The 19131-nt window shown below is 34.4% G+C and overlaps 1 protein-coding gene across 2 annotated transcripts in view; it reads left to right on the top strand.

Moving 5' to 3' along the window:
- LOC125655914 (proteasome subunit alpha type-5-like) overlaps positions 1-19131 on the top strand; it is a 28950-nt gene that overhangs the window by 3689 nt on the left and 6130 nt on the right. For both annotated transcript variants that reach the window (XM_056144822.1, XM_056144823.1), the window contains 5 exons: positions 273-399; positions 1528-1595; positions 1841-1948; positions 2989-3047; positions 7568-7670. In XM_056144822.1, coding sequence (XP_056000797.1) covers positions 273-399; positions 1528-1595; positions 1841-1948; positions 2989-3047; positions 7568-7670 — 465 coding nt within the window. The remainder of the gene's footprint in view (positions 1-272; positions 400-1527; positions 1596-1840; positions 1949-2988; positions 3048-7567; positions 7671-19131) is intronic.

Below are 19131 nucleotides of genomic sequence, written 5' to 3' on the forward strand. Positions count from 1 at the left end.
GAGCATCATGATTGTGAGCATTTTTTTGGACAATTTCTGATAACGATATTACTTTTTCTGTGGGTGCAAATTTTTTCAGGTTATTTGAAAAATACATGTTCTTGTACATGTACATAAAATTTTATTTTATGTGATTGATATTTCTGGTGTTAAAGAAATATTGAAATGTTTTGCAAGAAATAGAAACCCACTGTAAAAACAGCTACAGGGTATGAAAACAGAGGAGCACTAAACTGTGTTTGAACTAACAGTGATTTAATTTATGTTTACAGCTTGGCTCGACAGCGATTGGTATACAGACGTCGGAGGGCGTAGTGTTGGCTGTAGAGAAGCGGGTCACGTCTCCTTTAATTGAACCCTCAAGTATAGAAAAAGTGTTTGAAGTTGACGATCACATAGGCAAGGCATTCCATAAAAAATCTAATGTATTCCATAGTTTATGGAAGTCAATTAATTTATATTGTTATACACCTGCAAATGAAGCTTGTTGATAGATTGGAATCACTCTGTCTGTCTGTAGATATATTTATTGTCCAGAGATTTTTTCTGACTTGATTGAATTATTTTGACCCGGATTTTGTGATAATATTGTATACCATGAAGACCTGTGCACTTATTATTTTCAGTTTGATTCATTCAGTTTTGATGAAATTATGTTTATTTTTGTATTTTTCATAAATGATTTTCCTATACATCCTGTCAGTATTATCTTACATTTTCAACATAGAAAGATGAAATGCTTGTTCTTGACTTGTACTTGACACTTCTAATAATATAGTGGCATGTCCTAACCCCAGCTCAGGCCTTTTGGATAATATAAAAGTCAATTTGTGAAAAACAAATTTCGTGCATATAGTACACAGTGAAAGTACACAACTTTTGTCTGGATCATATCTTTGAAGGGTTGCAATTCTAGATGCTCAGTCTTAACTTTAAGTGTCATTGTGACCTGTATGTGGGGCATTACCCTCACCCTAGGTCAGTTATAAGGTCACAGGGATTGAAATATTTTTTTCAACACATAGCACATGCATGTAGCATTTTAGTGCCTAGATATTTTGAAATCCATAATTCATGTTGTCATTCTAGCTGAATACTATGTCTTCAAAGCATTTTCAAATTTAAAGTAATGAAGTTCACCTGTGAATATTACAAGTGGTGAAGATACTGTTAGGTTCAGTTTTTTTAAGCATTTATACATTATTTCAAATGTGCCCAATGTTGGTGACCCTTGGTGGTGGTACTGTAGGTTTTAGTCTTGTTAGGACCACAGGCAATTATATTGCTTGGGTTCGAATTTACTAAAGTACTCTTTAATAGTAACTTCGAACTCTAGCGATATAATCGTCTGTGCTCTTTAATAGTAAATTCGAACACAAGCGATGCAGTTGCCTGTGCTTAGGATAGGTCTAGTGTTATAATTCTTTTATGTTTATTTTTAGATTTTTTGATCGAATGAATATTTATCAGTGAAGTGTGTAATTTGTAGACAGCTTGTTTTAGTTTAAACATTTGATTACATTGTAGCTTGCGCTATGAGTGGATTGATTGCTGACTCCAGGACATTGATAGATCGAGCCAGAGTAGAAGCACAGGTCAGTCAGTGTTAATTTCAGGCACATTGAAATGAACAAGTATGCTGATGTTGATTTTTTAAATTTTTTACAAAATCCAAGTTATATTGTAAAAGAATTTAAAACTACATGTGACGGTATATAGAACACACACTGGTGATTAGATGAGGCACGTGTTTTGTCTGCTGCTCATGATTGTAGTAGATTGTAGTACATGTACACAGATTGAAAACCATTCTTATATATATACTCATTTGACACTGTAGAATCACTGGTTTACCTACAATGCTAAGATGTCAATAGAGAGTGTAACTCAGGCTGTAAGCAACCTGGCCCTGCAGTTTGGGGATGATGATGCAGATCCTGGGGCAATGGTAAGATTACAGTTTGTATTTTGTTGGTCTAGAGATTTTTGCATCTAAAATGTCCATTGGGTTGTTGAAAAATACTAATAAAAATAATTTTGAATCTTTTTTGTACTGTCTCAGGCCGCAGTCTGGTGACTTTATTAAACTTACCCATACACTGTCATAAGTGACTAAAGTCGACTTGACGTTTTACCCATTAAAGGAAGTCTGTTGTTGGCATGCTTGGCAGCCATTTAGCACACATGTTCAAACCAAAAAAGACTAAACTTTAGTCACTATAAAAATGAGTAAATCATACATAGAACACAGCTGGCAACTTGGCTTCTGACTGGAAAATGCATCTCACACATTCTAAAGTGAAAGTAAACACTGCCCTCGATTGACAAGTTTTAAAAATTGTGGGAAATTTAAATAAGTAAAATTCCAATTTGATTTTAGTCCCTGTGGCAGTGCATGGTTAAGATGACACATCTTGTTTTTATCGGACATTAAACTTTTGATCTTTGGATTGGATGTAAACTTGTCTGCAATTTAAGCAGTTTTTCTACTCCAGGGTGTGTATGTGTTGTTGCTGATGTTTTGTATGACATCTGGTAACTTGGATTTTGTCATTTTGTTGTACAGGAATATTTATGAACACAGTGTCTGTGGCATTTTAATTCAGACTGTCAAGATTGGATAAGATTGATAGATTTGGTCAGGGATGGGTTGGGGTGGAGTAAATGTTCAAATAGGGAAGAAAAACAGGTTTCTATGTTAAATTAAAAATAGTGATAATTCACAAGTAGTATTAGATATTATGTGCATTATCAGTAATAAAATGCAATGTGTTGCTATGTAATGTTGACCACAGATTGTATTAAATATTAAAAAAAATTAATATTTGATAGGATATTGTATAGAACTCTGTTAATTATGACACTTTTACATTAAAATGTTCTAGTATTCTAATGGGATATTGAGTCTGTTAATTATGACACTTTTACATTAAAATGTTCTAATATTCTGATGGGATATTGAGTCTGTTAATTATGACACTTTTACAGAGTCGTCCATTTGGAGTGGCTTTACTATTTGCTGGCATTGACAAGAAAGGACCCCAATTGTGAGTGTTGGCTTCTGAAATACAGTTACTGTACATACCATAAAGTTTCAAATAGTGTGCACATATACAGATGTATGTGCATGTACAGTGGGCACCTCCCACCCCACTTGTGGGGAAAAATCATGGAAAAACCTAAGTCCAATGTAAAGTCCACAACCAAAAATTAGCAAACTGGGTCTGCAAATTTCTTAGATCAAGATCAAAATTCCCCAGGATAAATAAACTTTATTCGAAATTTCTTCATAATTATGCATTTACATGTATTTGCATTCGAAAATGAAATTATGGTGATGGAAATGATAATGTTCAATGAAAATCATGTACTTTTAATGCACAAATATGACACGTTTATTTAAGTACTTATTCATTTTGTATACAATATTAAGATACTGTAAACCAACTTTTATTCGCGACGACTTTATTTCACGATTTAATAGTGATGAACTGGTTCACAGCCACTTATTTTTGTAAACAAGATTAATATCTTAAACACACATGTATAAAAAACATTAAAGGACTGATTTGCGGTGAGAAGTATATTAATGTGTATTCACAATAATGAGGTTCACACAAATTTTGCAAAAATTTCTCATATGTGAATCAAAGTTTCTTCACTGTAATGAGATTTGTTATCTCTGTAAATTGTTAGAAAACAGTAATTTAAACTCGTTTCAAAACACAAGTAGGCTTAAAATATCAAAATAGTTACATAAATTATCATGATTATAGACTATGAACCCAAGTTGTATTTGTGATGTGCTGCATATTAAAATAATTATTGTGTATGTCCAAGTGTAGTGTCTCTTCTTTAAAGGACACATCTCATGTTTTCAAAGTATACAAAATTACATGCATTTTGTCTTCTTTATGCTTATAGTAATTACATATAATTCTAATAGTTCCTTCGCCGAAATATTGCGATAATTGATCATGAAAGTAGTTTAAGATATTATTAAAAACTCAGCTTTTAGGGGCCTAATTTATTCACCATGGGCAACATTTAAATCGATGTTGACAAATTTCCCCCGAGTCTTGAATGTTTTCGCCACCAGTGCATACAAATAGCGATGTAAATACCCAAATATAGTGAGTATGAAATCGGCAATATTGCGAGTAAATAATGTTTATATGGGTCGCTGCCTACACTCTATTTGGTAATGTTATTCCTTTATACATCTGTAATTGGCGCTGTTTTTCTACATTAAACAGTGCAATTATTTTTTATTTTTGGATTAGACAAATCATAATGCGTTTACTTACATTGTTGACAACTAGGCCCTATAGGCCTAGCTACTGTCACGGGTGCATTTCAGAGAGAGAAACAAAGAAAAGAAAAAAAACACACATTCACACACACACACAAGTCAATCAAAAATAATCAAATTTAAAGTGGAAATCACAATATTTTATTTTAAGAAAGCAATCTTATTATTATTTTTGAATTGTGATCTGCACATCTTTAGGAAGTGGGAGCACGGCGTTATACTGACGCACTCAAGATGTTACGAGTTCAATGAGAAACAATTTTATAATTCAATTTAAAGTTAGGAAATGCAATATTCTATTATTTATGATTAAAAATTATTAATTATTTTTTTATCTTTAAAATTTTTGTAAATCTACCAGTTGGTAGAAACAAGTTGTATGTTGTTACAAGGTGAATGTCAGTTGATCCGAGTGTGTATTGAATTTGAAGACCAGAACAGAATTATGTATATGCTGTAGGCATAGCAGTGCTTAGCTTCGGTATATCCATTTTCTCGCAATTTATCTGGGTCTCTGTCCAAGCGGTTTTTGAAAAGGTGACTTGGTTTTTTTTAAGATAAAGTTCTTGCTCCAACAAAAAATTATCCCCGTGTTTTTTCTCATACCTTCCATCAAAAAATTGAAAAATACTCAGTCTAAATCCTTTCTATCGACAACTTGAACACCCGAGCATGGCACAAAACACTGTAATGCAATGTTATTTACAAGCTGTTAACGTGATAATTGGTTTTTTGTCGATTAATTCTAATCAGTTTATGAAATGACTAATTGATGTTTTCAAACCCGAGGGCGCATATGACGTCACACATAATGACGTGTAAAATAGTGAAAGTAAATATGCATATCGCAAGATTTGAATTTCATGACTTTCAAACTCGAAAACTACGCAAAATATTTCATTAAAAACACATTTAAAGTAGTTTTAGGCATGAAAAGAACTGATTTTGCGGAAAAAATGAAAAAGTTTAGAAACCTGCGTTGTGTCCTTTAACGGGTAATTATGTCTCCCTTCTTTCAGGGGAAGACATCGTTTTTGTACTTTCTGTCCATCTGTCTGTCACAAAATCTTGTGAATGCTTCTCCTCCTGTATCGCTTATTGGATAGACTTGAAACTTTTTACAAAGCTTCATTGTCATTTGCAGATTTGCATATTGTCAGGACAGGAGGATTCAATCATTATCCTTAAAGTCATAGTTGTTTCTAAGAGAGGTGGAGGGTGTAAAATCTTCTCCTATATGGATTATCAGAGAGCCTTGAAATTTTGTACAATACTTCTTTATCATTTATGTTCACATTGTTCTGACCCAGGGATCTTATATTTTCCTACAATTTACAATGGATCAAAGAGGAGTGTTTATAGCTTTTTAGCTCACCTGAGCTGAAAGCTCAAGTGAGCTTTTCTGATCACCCGTATTCCGGCGTCCGTCCATCTGTCCGTCTGTAAACTTCTCACATTTTCAACTTCTTCTCAACAACCACTGGGCCAATTTCAACCAAAGTTGGCACAAAACATCCTTAGGTAAAGGGAATTGTAAATTGTTAAAATAAAGGGCCAGGCTACCTTCCAAGGGGAGATAATCAAGAAAAGGTAAAAATAGGGTAGGGTCATTAAAAAATCTTCTTCTCAAGAACCACTGGGCCAGAAAAGATATGAAATTTATATGAAAGCTTCCTTATATAATGCAGATTCTAAATTGTTAAAATCATGGCCCCCGGGGGTCAGATGGGGCCACAATAGGGGATCAAAGTTTTACATACAAATATATAGGGAAAATCTTTAAAAATCTTCTTCTCAAGAACCACTGAGCCAGAAAAGCTGAGATTTACATGAAAGCTTCCTTATATAATGCAGATTCTAAATTGTTAAAATCATGGCCCCCGGGGATCGGATGGGGCCACAATAGGGGGTGAAAGTTTTTTTTTTTTGTTGGTTTTTTTTTTTTGTTTTTTTTTTTGTTGATATAGTGCAGATTCAAGTTTGTTAAAATCATGGACCCCAGGGATTGGATGGGGCCTCAAGGGGGGCATCAAAGTTTTACATATAAATTTATAGGAAAAATCTTTTAAAATCTTCTTCTCAAGAACCACTGAGCCAGAAAAGCTGAGGTTTATATGAAAGCTTCCTGATATAGTGCAGATTATAAATTGTTAAGATCATGGCCCCCAGGGGTCGGATGGGGCCACAATAGGGGGTCAAAGTTTTACATACAAATATATAGGAAAAATCTTTAAAAATCTTCTTCCCAGAACCACTAAGCCAGAAAAGCTGAGATTTATATGAAAGCTTTCTGATATAGTGCAGATTCAGGTTTGTTAAAATCATGGCCCCCTGGGGTAGGATGGGGCCACAATAGGGGATCAAAGTTTTACATACAAATATATAGGGAAAATCTTTAAAAATCTTCTTCTCAAGAACCATTGGGCCAAAGAAGTTCACATTTACATGAAAGCTTTCTGACATAGTGTAGATTCAAGTTTGCAAAAACCATGGCCTCCAGGGGAAGGTTTGGGCCATAATAGGGACTACGGTTTTACATGCAAATAGATATGGAAAATCTTCTGATATGGACCAAGGTGACTCAGGTGAGCGATGTAGCCCATGGGCCTCTTGTTTCATGTACAAGGATATGTTCACCTTCCTACCGGTACTTCAGCATAACAGTCATTATTTTTGTATCATATACCATAATGACATTTGTCGCATTGATGTTAAATCTTTTCTTCATCTTTTTATTCGATGCACAAAGTGCAGTTCATAATGTCTATGTTCCTGCTCATGCTTTCTCTTCCATACCATGCAGTACATTAAGGGGAGGAGGTTTCATTTGGAGCACTTCCAATTTTTGGAGCTGGGGAGACATTTGTTTTTAACAGAAACAAGTTATATTTGATCATAAGTTGATAGCATAGCCTTAGAAAGATGATTGTTGTGTATTTAGCACACAACTGATGTATGTATATTCAATTTTGTTATAATGCTATTTAAAGATGTATGTCTTTCACAATGAAGAATTGATGCATGATACTTTATGGTACTTTGATATATAGGGTGTTCATGAACACTTTTTTCTCACAAATATTTATCGCTGTAAAATTAGTCACTTTACATTTAATTTAGACTTGCTCACAAATGATTTTTGTCACAAAAAGGTTTTATATCAGTGGTTCATGAATGAGACAACAACTGATAAAATGGTTTACACCAGTCTATTTTGTGATTATAACATCAAATATAAATTCTATAAATGTTTAGGTACCACATGGACCCATCTGGGACATTTATACAGTATGATGCCAAAGCCATTGGTTCTGGATCAGAGGGTGCCCAGCAGGCTCTCCAGGACACTTACCACAAGGTAGGGAGAGATTAATTTCTGTACTTACCACAAGGTAGGGAGAAATTAGCTTCTGTACTTACCACAAGGTAGGGAGAAATTAGTTCCAGGACACTTACCACAAGGTAGGGAGAGATTAGCATCTGTACTTACCACAAGGTAGGGAGAGATTAGTTTCTTTACTTACCACAAGGTAGGGAGAAATTAGCTTCTGTACTACCACAAGGTAGGGAGAAATTAGCTTCTTTACTTACCACAAGGTAGGGAGAAATTAGCTTCTGTATTTACCACAAGGTAGGGAGAGATTAACTTCTCTGATACTTACCACAAGGTAGGGAGAGATTAGATCCTGTGATACTGGTACAGTTGGCAAATGTTTTTGTGAACACAGTGGACAAAAAGCAAATTTGTAACAAGCGGAAATACATACATCCAAGTCATACATGCCAACTTTTAAAAATCCCCATGGGGGATTTTGTGCGCGACGACCTTTTTTCAAAGCTCAAAATTCACGACATTTTAGCATGAAAATAAATATTTGTCCTTTCAAATAAGATATCAATCAAATCATTGTTAATGTATCATATATTAACACAACATCAAATGTGTTTGACCATTAACTATATAAAAAAAACTTTGAAAGATATACATTAATATTTTATTAAAATCATCTATTTAGCAAAAAATCTTCTCCAACAAGTCACATACATAATATCAAATAATATTTAAGGTTGCATCCTTTTACACCATACAATAAACATTGGCCGGTCTATATATCAAAATTTAAATTAAAGCACATGCATTTAGGTACGACTGCAAAGGCGATCTTGCTTGTCTGTAAACATGGGCTTGCAGAGACTGGTGGAATAATCTGCATTGCAACCAAAAAAGGAGTGATCTGCCCTGCTATGAAGTTTGCGAACAAAACCTTTGCACCCATGACATCTGAAATAATTACCAGGAAAAAAAAAACACATCAAAATATTCCGTTTTACTTGTAAATTAAGGCTACTTGCTAAATAAAAAATTCAGTACAGACTTGTGCGAATTACGCATCACAAAGTATATTTAATGAATACTACACTATATAGACTATATAATACATCGCTATAGACGGATAGATTTGGATAGCCTATATTATTATAGTTGGAAAAAATATATACTTGACGTACCTTATTGCAAATTTTGGATGCTGTCAGCGAGAGGCGGAATGTCCGATTGTTTGGTGGTGACACTAGCATCGTTGTCATTCACGTTTGTGTAAAGGATAGGTCAATTTGAAATCCGTCTTCCCGATTAATTACTATCAAAACATGCTTCGTGCTGTCCAACAAACACCCCGACACAGGCAGACCAACCTGACACCATGCGACACAGGTAAACAGCAATGGCTGACTATTGTCCCGATTTCTGATTGGCCAGTTCAGAAATGACGCGGGATTTCCAATTCTGGTCACGAGATTTCACGATTATCCCGCTTTCAAACTCGTTTTCAATTGTGAAAGTCGGAAATTTTGGTCGGAAAAAATTTCAAATCGGGATTTTAGGGTAATTTGCTTTCCCGATCGGGAAAGCGGGACCGGAGGGTAAAATCGGGAAGATCCCGCCTAAATCGGGAAAGTTGGCATGTATGCCAAGTATCACAGGATCTAATTTCTCCCTACCTTGTGGAAGTACAGAAGTTAATCTCTCACTACCTTGTAGTTTTAATCTGACCCATAACTAAGCAAATTCTTTTCAACAGATCAGGCTTTGAATTTGAAATATCTATAGTATATTCTGTAGTTGAAATGTGTTTTGTTTTGTTTTTGATTTGAGTCCTAAAGATGAGCAGTTTAATACATGTCTTTAACAATGATTGAAGGTCTTGTTGGGGGGGGGGGGGGGGGGGGGGGGGAGTGTTTTGTCTGTCATTCTGTAATATTATATAGTAAAATGATAGAAATACAGTATGTAGAGCTTTAATATTTCCTTCATTAAACTCTTCACTCTCAACAATTTTTGTGAAGAAGAAAAATTAAAGCTATTAAATTTAGATGGATTATCATCAGTATCTATAAAATCAAATGAATCGTGATCATTCAGGCAGGCCTTTTGGGAGAACTGTATAAACAGTTGACAAGGCTTTAGATTTGACCTTTGTCTTGACAGAGTTTGTCTTTATCCTATAAATGCAGATATTTCTAAGTGTTGTTCATTACAAGACATTTCTTGCAATAAAATTCATTTATTAGATATCCACATCGTCATAACACATTTCACCACAAGTGTATGGGGACAAATTAAAACAGAAAATCCTCCTTACATATTTAATGTGAATTTTCCTATTGCAATCGGTTGTCGGTCCGTCGTCATGCGTTAACAATTAAACATTCTTAACTTCTTGATAACTACCCAGTCCAATTCTTTTCAAATTTGGTATGAAGCATCTTTGGGACAAGGGGGACATAAATAGTAAATTTCAGGTCTCCAGCACCCCTTGGACTTAGGGGAGGGGCAAAAACTGCCTAAAATTGATAAATTTTCAAAAATCCTTCTTCTCAAGAACCGCACATGTGTAAGAAAAACTAAATGCATGGTGATGAAGAGGAGGAAGGCCTCTACCAAAAATTGTAATTTCATGATCCCCCGGGGTAGGGGTTCTGACCCCAGGTGGGGCCAAACTTTGTATATAGTGTTTATGTGTAAAACACTTAAATAACATCTTCTTTAGTGCTGTTGATACTATATTGAAACTTAGGAGCTGGCAAAAACTGCCTAATTTTCAAAAATCTTCTTCTCAAGAACCGCACATGTGTAAGAAAAACTAAATGCATGGTGATGGGAGGGCAGAAGGCCTCTACCAAAATTGTAAATTTCATGATCCTGGGGAAAAGTCTTCTGACTCCAGGGCAGGGCCAAACTTGGTATATAGTGTTTATATGTAAAAACACATAATAAATAACATCTTTAGTGATATTGATACTAAATTGAAATAAAATGGATATTTAGAAAGAGCAGGTAGTCCTTCTCACCAAAATTATAAATTTCATGATCACAAGGGTAGTGGTTTTGGTATCAGGGAGGGGCCAAAATGGTCAGTGATTAAATGTGTTAATAATAATTCAACATTTTTAACTTGATAACTACCTTTCCAATTCTTTCCAAATTTTGTATGAAGCATCTTTGGGACAAGGGTGACGTAAACTTCAGGGTTCCTGCACACCCAGGGTCTAAGGGCAGGACAAAAACTGCCAAAAATTGACCAAATTTCTTTTCTACAACCACATAACTGTAAGAAAAACTTAATGCATACTGTGTACTGTGATGTAGAGCAGGAAGGCTCAAGGATGGGACCAAACTAAACTTGGTATACATAGTGTATAAGTGTAAAACATTTTTTTAAAACATTTAATTTGATGCTATTGATACTAAATTGAATGAATTTACAACTGCCAATAGACCAATTTACCAAAATTATGAATTTCATGATCTCAGGTGGTAAAGGTTTTGATTCCAAGGTGAGGCCAAAATTATTACATGTATAGTGATTATTAGGGTCTTCCGTCTTCAGCGGAAGACCCTTCTATTATTCTATTGTTGATTTTTCACTTTTCTTATTATTATGTCTCCGAACACAAAGTGTCGGAGACATATTGTTTTTACTCCGTTTCTTATTAAGGTCTTCCGTAGCAACGGAAGACCTTCTACTTATTGTGCTGGTTAAGATTATTCTTATTATTCTTTTTTTTTTTTTTTTCCTAGACGCTAACTTTGAAGCTTCATATCTCGCTCATTCCTCAACCGATTTTGCTCAAATTTTCAGCTTTAATACATTTTACTAAAGACTTTCAAAATACTTTTAAACATTTTGGATATTCTCTTCCGCTTGTGAGTTATTTCCCTTTTAGTGAAATTTTAGGGGCTTTGGTTTCCAGATAAAGGCTCCGAGACTATAATAATTGGAGCAGAGAAAACACTGAATTGGTAAAGTAGAAGCATTGTAGTTGTGCACATCGTATTTTGTTTTTTGATTTCGCCATTTGAAATGGCGATAGAGAGGGGTCAAAAATCAGGACGCCTGAAAGAGCGAAAATTTGCACATAATTTCCTTTGTATCTTTTAAACTAAAAATATTTTGTTAAGACATGTAGAATAAAAGTTGTGTAGAATTTCAAGAGCTTTTATTTGACACCAGTAAAAAGGGGCCGGCCCCTTAAATTAGGGATCTACGGCCCCTAAAAGTTTTCGCTTTATAGCTCAAAAACGGCAAAGAATTCGATATGGCTTCCGATGGAAAAGTTGTTCTTTAACATCTTATTTATCTCATGAAATTGTTATTTTGTTCGAATCTTGTGTTATATTAAAGTAAAAAGCTATACCCGTAAACAAGTAGCCATTTTCATTTGGCAAGTGAGCGAGAACTCTTCATGCGTATAACTGAAATAAACTTGCTAAAAATAACATACCTGACTACAATAGATACTAATATTCATTTTAAATAAGGTTTTTAACATGCTCTGTGGTTCAAATACAAATTATGTAGTGATACATTTCTCTTTTTCTTTCGTTTTAACATAAACAAACCTTCAACAACAACAAAAGGAGAGAGATAAATTATCTTTTATTTGTTTCATATTAGAATTAAAATAAGTAATATACATAAAAATAAAACGTTCAAACGTAAAATAAATCATGGTCAATAACTGCAAGCTGTTTACATTCTTTACGGTCAGCGTTGTTTATACAGTTATGTAACCCAACTCTCGCCTCGCTCGCAGGTAGTGATGAAACGATTGTCGCCAATGATCGATTGTCGGTCGTTCAAAGACCTACGATGCTACTAATCGATTACAAAATAAAAGTCACTGACATCGTTGACCAAACAAAATCCGGAAATCACTTCAACTTTGTTCAAATTTTATTTTCTGTATGTCAAACCCGATCAAAAATAAGCAAACAAAATGGCGGGAGATATGAAGGACGGTAACAACAATGACATTCAACAGTCAAATAAAGGAGCCTATCTCTGATATCTTTGATACATTGAGATTATAGATAAATTCCATCACTTGATATATTGGAATCCTGATTTACTTACCTGTGAACAAATGAAACAAAAAAGAATTCAAATATTGTTTCCATACATTTAATGATTCTGGTACATCTAATTTGAGGGGAAAACACTTAAATGCCAATTCCGATTATAATCGATTATTAATCGATTACTTGTGTCCGATTATTGTCGATAATCGATTATGGTTTTTGGTCCGATTGCCCATCACTACTCGCAGGTGGCCAGAGTGACAAGCTTGCATAATCAAAACAAAAACATCGAAGCTAACTCGGCTTTCGTCCATCGCATAAATAAACACATCAATTACTGGAAAATTATGTTTGAAATCATTTTGAATCCTTTTACATTATATCATACTTAATTAACAATTATATTATGTTTTATTTCAATTATAAAGTAATTGTAAAGATGCTACCGCAAACATTTCGAGTTAGTGATCAATGGACCTCATAATATTTGTGTCAAGTTATACATACATTTAAAAAAACCTACACAATTTTCCTGATTATTTATCGGGTTGTCATTTTCCTCACAATAAGTTTACGGTAAGGCTATGTGACGTTTCTAATTGTCAGAAAAAATCGTACTAAATAAAATGAAGTAGTTTTAAGTTTTATTAACTTATAATTGTCTGCATACAGAAGGATTTATTTGTCGGTTCATTTCATTTCATCTAAATACAATCATGCGTGCAAGTAGATGCGGTTTTTATAAGTGAAATGAAAAAGGCAAGAGCGCCCCAAATATATATATACATCTCAAGCGTCTTATTGTGTTTAATTTTGGAGATTCATCACATGTGGACAAGCAATCTGTGATTTAACTCTACTTTAGCCAGTTGATACACAAGCTTTCTGCATTCTCTACAAAGTGAAAAAAATGGATCCTTTTTGTAAGCATAACAAATAATTTATAAACTTTATTTTTTAAATCATGGGTTCTTATCATGATTATACCAACTCTAAACATGTATAGAAAATCATCAGAAATCCACATCGAATCAGTCTCATTTCATTCAGTCATTAACTGCAAGCATTTTACATACACACCGGGGTTTGTTCTTGTTTACAATTACGTAACCCATGGCTCGATTGCCCGAGTTCGGAGCCATCGCATGTGTACCAGCGATCAGCGGCAATACATGTACACACAAAAACATTACCGTTTTAATGTAATTTGCAAACACAACGATTTACAGAAAATTATGTTTTTAATAAAATCGGATTTTTCAAATGATTGGTAGAAGGACAGGAAGTTCCAGTTCCCCACCCTCCAATATTTTTGCCAACATATGCTTGACAGTATACAATACAGATCGTTAATTTACGGTCATGCCCTTTCCAGGCACGTAAAACCGGGGGGGGGCAGCAGGAAAACCTAACATTTTACTGTTAATTTACTATGAAAATGGTCATTGGAAGGCCTGTTGTTCCCCCCCCCCCCCCCCCTTTTGTAGTGAAATGCGCTAATGTTATGTAAAGAACAAATTTTTTGGTGTACAGAAAAGTTGGAACCTACCCCACCCCCCCGAAATAGGATTTTTGACTTTGGGAAATTGTCCGTTTTCTTTCTTTTTTTTTTTTTTTTTTTGCTTGTCAAAGATTTTTTGGTAAGTGGAATTTTTTTTTTCTGGCTGCCCCCCCCCCCCCCCCCCCCCCCCCCCCCACTTTCAAAAACGATGTTACGTGCCTGCTTTCAATCTGCCTTATGTCTACCTCTTTTGTTTTTACCTGTAAAGGATTTTCTGTTTGGTTGCCTGCCTCTAACTATATTGCTTTAATATTTATTGCATGAGTTATCATGAACTCGTGCTGTATGGACACCACTCCCCCCCCCTTCCGAAAAAACAACATACAAACAAACATAAGGAAAAAAACTCGATTTTGTTTACTTTGTTTGGCGCCGCAGGAGCATTTTCAATGTGATTTGAAACATTCTATTGGTCAAGTCGGATTTTATGCTCTTATAAAGGATCAAAATATTTTTGAACATCGTTAGAAACTGGAGCTGCTGACAATTTACTATACCTGCAATGTTTCAGTACAATGAATTGACGATAAGTTTTTATATCAAATAATGAATAACTATTGATTTATCAGGGTGCAGAGTTTGTGAGACAAGTTCTGATTTAGGTTCTACCCTTCCTTTAGGACAAAATGATATATAATATGAATTATACATCTTATAAATACAACCTCAACACCACATATAAATATATACAATTTGTAACAAAATTCTGTAATAGATATGAACACTAATAAATAAAACAAGAGTTTAGAAAATCGAAATTGACAAACGTCAGTTCATGACTTTCTAGTCACAGGCATGGGTGAAAGGAGGATGCACAGCAAGTTGAAGTCCCTACTACCCACTAATTTTGCCAATATACGCTTTACAAAAGAATACAAAAGCCTCAATTTACGACCGTGCCCTCTCAATCTGCATTATGCACAACCCCTTATCTTTCTGCCTACAAACTGCTATGCGGGCTTCGAGACTTAAGCCCCTAACCGCAGCGTAGAAACCCAAAGATATCGACATTTTCAAAGATCAGTAAAGACGCAAAAAATCTGAAATAAATCATAAAATCACGACGGTGAACTCAAAGAAAAAAAAACAACCAAGCAGGATAAGGTGCTTTGACTCGACACATCGAAGTATGGTCTGAAACAAACCAATATTAGTCCTCTTTCTGACCACTGTTCCCTGTTCTGTATCTGTGGATGCTTTGGGAAAGCAGGATAACCATTTCTGTCTGGGGAGGGGGGATGATGTTACATATATCCAAGGATGAAAAACAACATCATTTACAATTTTCAGCATTTTATCGGTCCAAAAACAGGTTGCATTTCAATGGAAAACCGTCACCGTTATTGCCCATTGCACCTTGGTGAAAAGCAATGTTTTTATGATATCCACATCATAAAACATTACTTTTCATAAAACCTTCCCATTAATATCTGACAATCTAACAAAAGAGACTGTCTCTTCGAGCCGGAAGAACAGATAGCAATATTACCGAACACTAATTATAGTTCCAGCAAACAAAGTTTAAGATATCACCAAGTCCGCCTATCCGTGCAAATGTGCCCAGACCGCAACTTTTAAAAATACACCGTAAGCTCAATCTTCACATAAAGATTATTAATGACAATACATAAATAATCTTGATGTAAGGTCATTTGCACCATTTCTAAAGGTCTAAAAGTTAAAAATTGATTAGAGTCTTAATAGATCTAACTAATGGCAAATTTTAATTAATACTGAAAGAAAAGTTTCCATATGATCAAAGAAAGTGTCCTGGCCTTGACCCATGCTCATATTGTCAAGTTCACTTTTTTGAAAATACAAACCCTGTCCTGACCATATGCTGTAATGAAGAAACATTTAGATTTCATACTTACAACAGATTTTCATGTTAATTGAGGCTGCATTAGGACCTGACCCAAGGACATATGGTCAAGTTCAAGGTTTTTATGTCACACAGCTCCGACGGAAGACCTCTCGTTGCAAAATCGTTAATATTTTGGTATAAGTCAAAGAACAAAAAATGTTCATCTCAACAATCCAAATCTATTCATATAAAAATTTAGGTCATATGTTACGTAATAAGGGATTTTAAGGGCCAAAACCATAAATTTGTTACCCCTTGTATCTCGAAAGCGACAAATATTTTGAAAAGCAATAAAGAACAAAAGTTGTTCAAAATGATGATCTGAACAATATGCATATTTCGTTTTTACCCTATGTGGCCCCGTTAGGGAGCTACAGTTTGGCCCCTAAAAATTACTTCTAGAAATAACTCGAGAACGGTAAAGAATTTCTAAATACTTGTTGAACAAAATATGTTTGAAATGTCATGACCTTTCTTACGATATCAAGCAAAAGGGGCTGACCCTTTAAATTAGGGGCCCAGAAGGGTCCAAAGGTTTATGAGAATATCTCAGAAACTATTAATATTTTGTAATAAGTCATTGAAGCGGAAATGTTCATCTAAACGAGCTTGTTCTTATCAAATCAAAAAGTAGGTCATATGTTACGTAATAAGGGATTTTAAGGGCCAAAATCATAAATAATTGACGCCTCATATCTTGAAAACGACAAATATTTTGAAAAGCATTATTGAACAAAAGTTGTTCAGAATGATAATCTAAACAATATGTACATTTCGTTTTTTCCCTATGTGGCCCCGTTAGGGAGCTACAGTTTGGCCCCTAAATATTTCTTGTAGAGATAACTCGAGAACGGTAAAGAATTTCTAAATACTTGTTGAGCAAAAAATGTTTAAAATGACAAGGCCTTTCTTACGATATCAAGCAAAACGGGCTGGCCCTTTAAATTAGGGGTTCAGAAGGGTCCAAATGTTTTTGAGAATATCTCAGAAACTATTAATATTTCATAATAAGTTGTAGAAGCGGAAATGTTCATCTCAACGAGCTTGATCTTATCAAATCAAAAAGTAGGTCATATGTTACGTAATTAGAGATTTTAAGGGCCAAAATCGTAAATATTTGACGCCTCATATCTTTAAAACGACATATTTTTTGAAAAGCATTATTGAACAAAAGTTGTTCAATGTGTCATAACCTATCGATCAATATCAAAAAATGGGTCTGTGGGCCTCATGGCTCGCCTGTAGAGTCGATTTTTGTCGATATCAGTCGATTTCAAAAACTTGTAACTGGTAAATATTTTGTAAGGACATATTGAACAAAAGTTGTTCAGTTTATCGAGATCTATCGATTGATATCAAGAAATAGGCCTATGGTCCTAATGGCTCGCCTGTAGAGTCGATTTTTTGTCCATATCGGTCGATCTCAATAACTTTTTACAGGTAAATATTTTGTAAAGACATATAGAACTAAAGTTGTTGAGTCTATAGAGGGCTAACAAATGACATCAAGAAATAGGCCCGCGGGCCTTATGGCTCGCCTGGAGAGTCGAATTTCAAACGAATTTCACCGCAACTTTGCTTCAGAAGCTTATGATATGAAAAATTGATTATATCTAAAGTGTCTTAAAGTCGGAAACTAAATTGGGACTCATTTGTCTTTCTTTTTTTTTTTTATAACTCCGAGTGCATCAACAAATCGGACGGAAGACCTACTCGTTGCTCGCAACGAGATCGTGTCTAGTTATTATTATTCTTTTTTTTTCTCCCTACCGATTTTTGTGCAGAAGATTTCTCGGAGATGGCTTGATCGATTTGCTTCAAATTTTCAGGATTGATGCGCTGCCATTTGAAGTTTGTACCGCCGTTTCAATTTTTGAAAAATCACTTCCGGTTGGAAGTTATCCCCCTTTTATCGATTTTCAGATGACCATTTTGTCCAGACAAAAACTCAAAAACGGTAAAAGCTAGAGTGCTGAAATTTTCAGTGATGTTAGACGACATGTTGTAGTTGTGCACCTGGGTTTTAAAAATTTCCGGAAGTGCCTAGTATGGAAGCTCGGTAGGGGTCGAAAATGGAGTGTAAAAAAGTGTCCCATTTTTTTCCACGTTTTAAATCATAACTTTTTACTCGTAAATATTTTGTTTAGATATATATAACAAAAGTTGTACAGTTTATTGCGATCTTTCGAATTGCAAAAAAAGGGGATTAAAGCTGTTCAAGATTTTTTTGATACTGATTGTAACTTCCATACCATAGAAAAATTTCAGTGTTTATACAATCTTCAAGAAGTATGTGTAATGAAATACAATAGCATTATTACTGCAATTTCAAAATATTTAAAACGTCTGTCAATTGATAGACACTCAACCAAACAAAATGTTAATCCATGTATGCCTATATTTTTTGAACCAGTTTTATTACATGAAAGATGTTCTAATATTATTTACAATATTTTAAATGCAAAAGAAGATATCCCAACTTCTATGGGCAAGTGGAAAACTGAACTATCTTCATATGGAGTAGATGATATTTCAGTGCAAGATCTGTTTAAAATTTGTTTCAAAACATCTAGTGATTCTTCTGTTCAGTGGCTACAGTTTAGAATTTTACATAGAATTCTTCCTGTTGGTTATTATTTGAAAAACATTAGTGTTAAAACAGATGATCTCTGTAGATTTTGTACAAGTAATATTGAAACAATAACACATATTTTTACTTCGTGTAATAAGACCCAAACATTGTGGAGTGAGTTAAGTCTTCATATATATAGAAAAATTTCAGAAAGAATTGGTTTTAATGTGTCAAATATAATATTTGGTGAAATTCCACTGTCTTTAAATAATAAAGCCATAAACTTTATAATTTTATATGCTAAACAATACATATTTATCTGTTTAATGCAGAATAAAGAACCAAATCTTGTTAGATTACTATGTCACTTAAAGTTTAAATATCATGTAGAGAAATATGCTGCAATTCAAGCATTTAAAATACATAACTTTGATAAAATATGGATGAAGTGGGAAAATAT

The sequence above is a fragment of the Ostrea edulis genome, chromosome 7, assembly GCF_947568905.1.
Source record: "Ostrea edulis chromosome 7, xbOstEdul1.1, whole genome shotgun sequence".
NCBI lineage: Eukaryota > Metazoa > Mollusca > Bivalvia > Ostreida > Ostreidae > Ostrea > Ostrea edulis.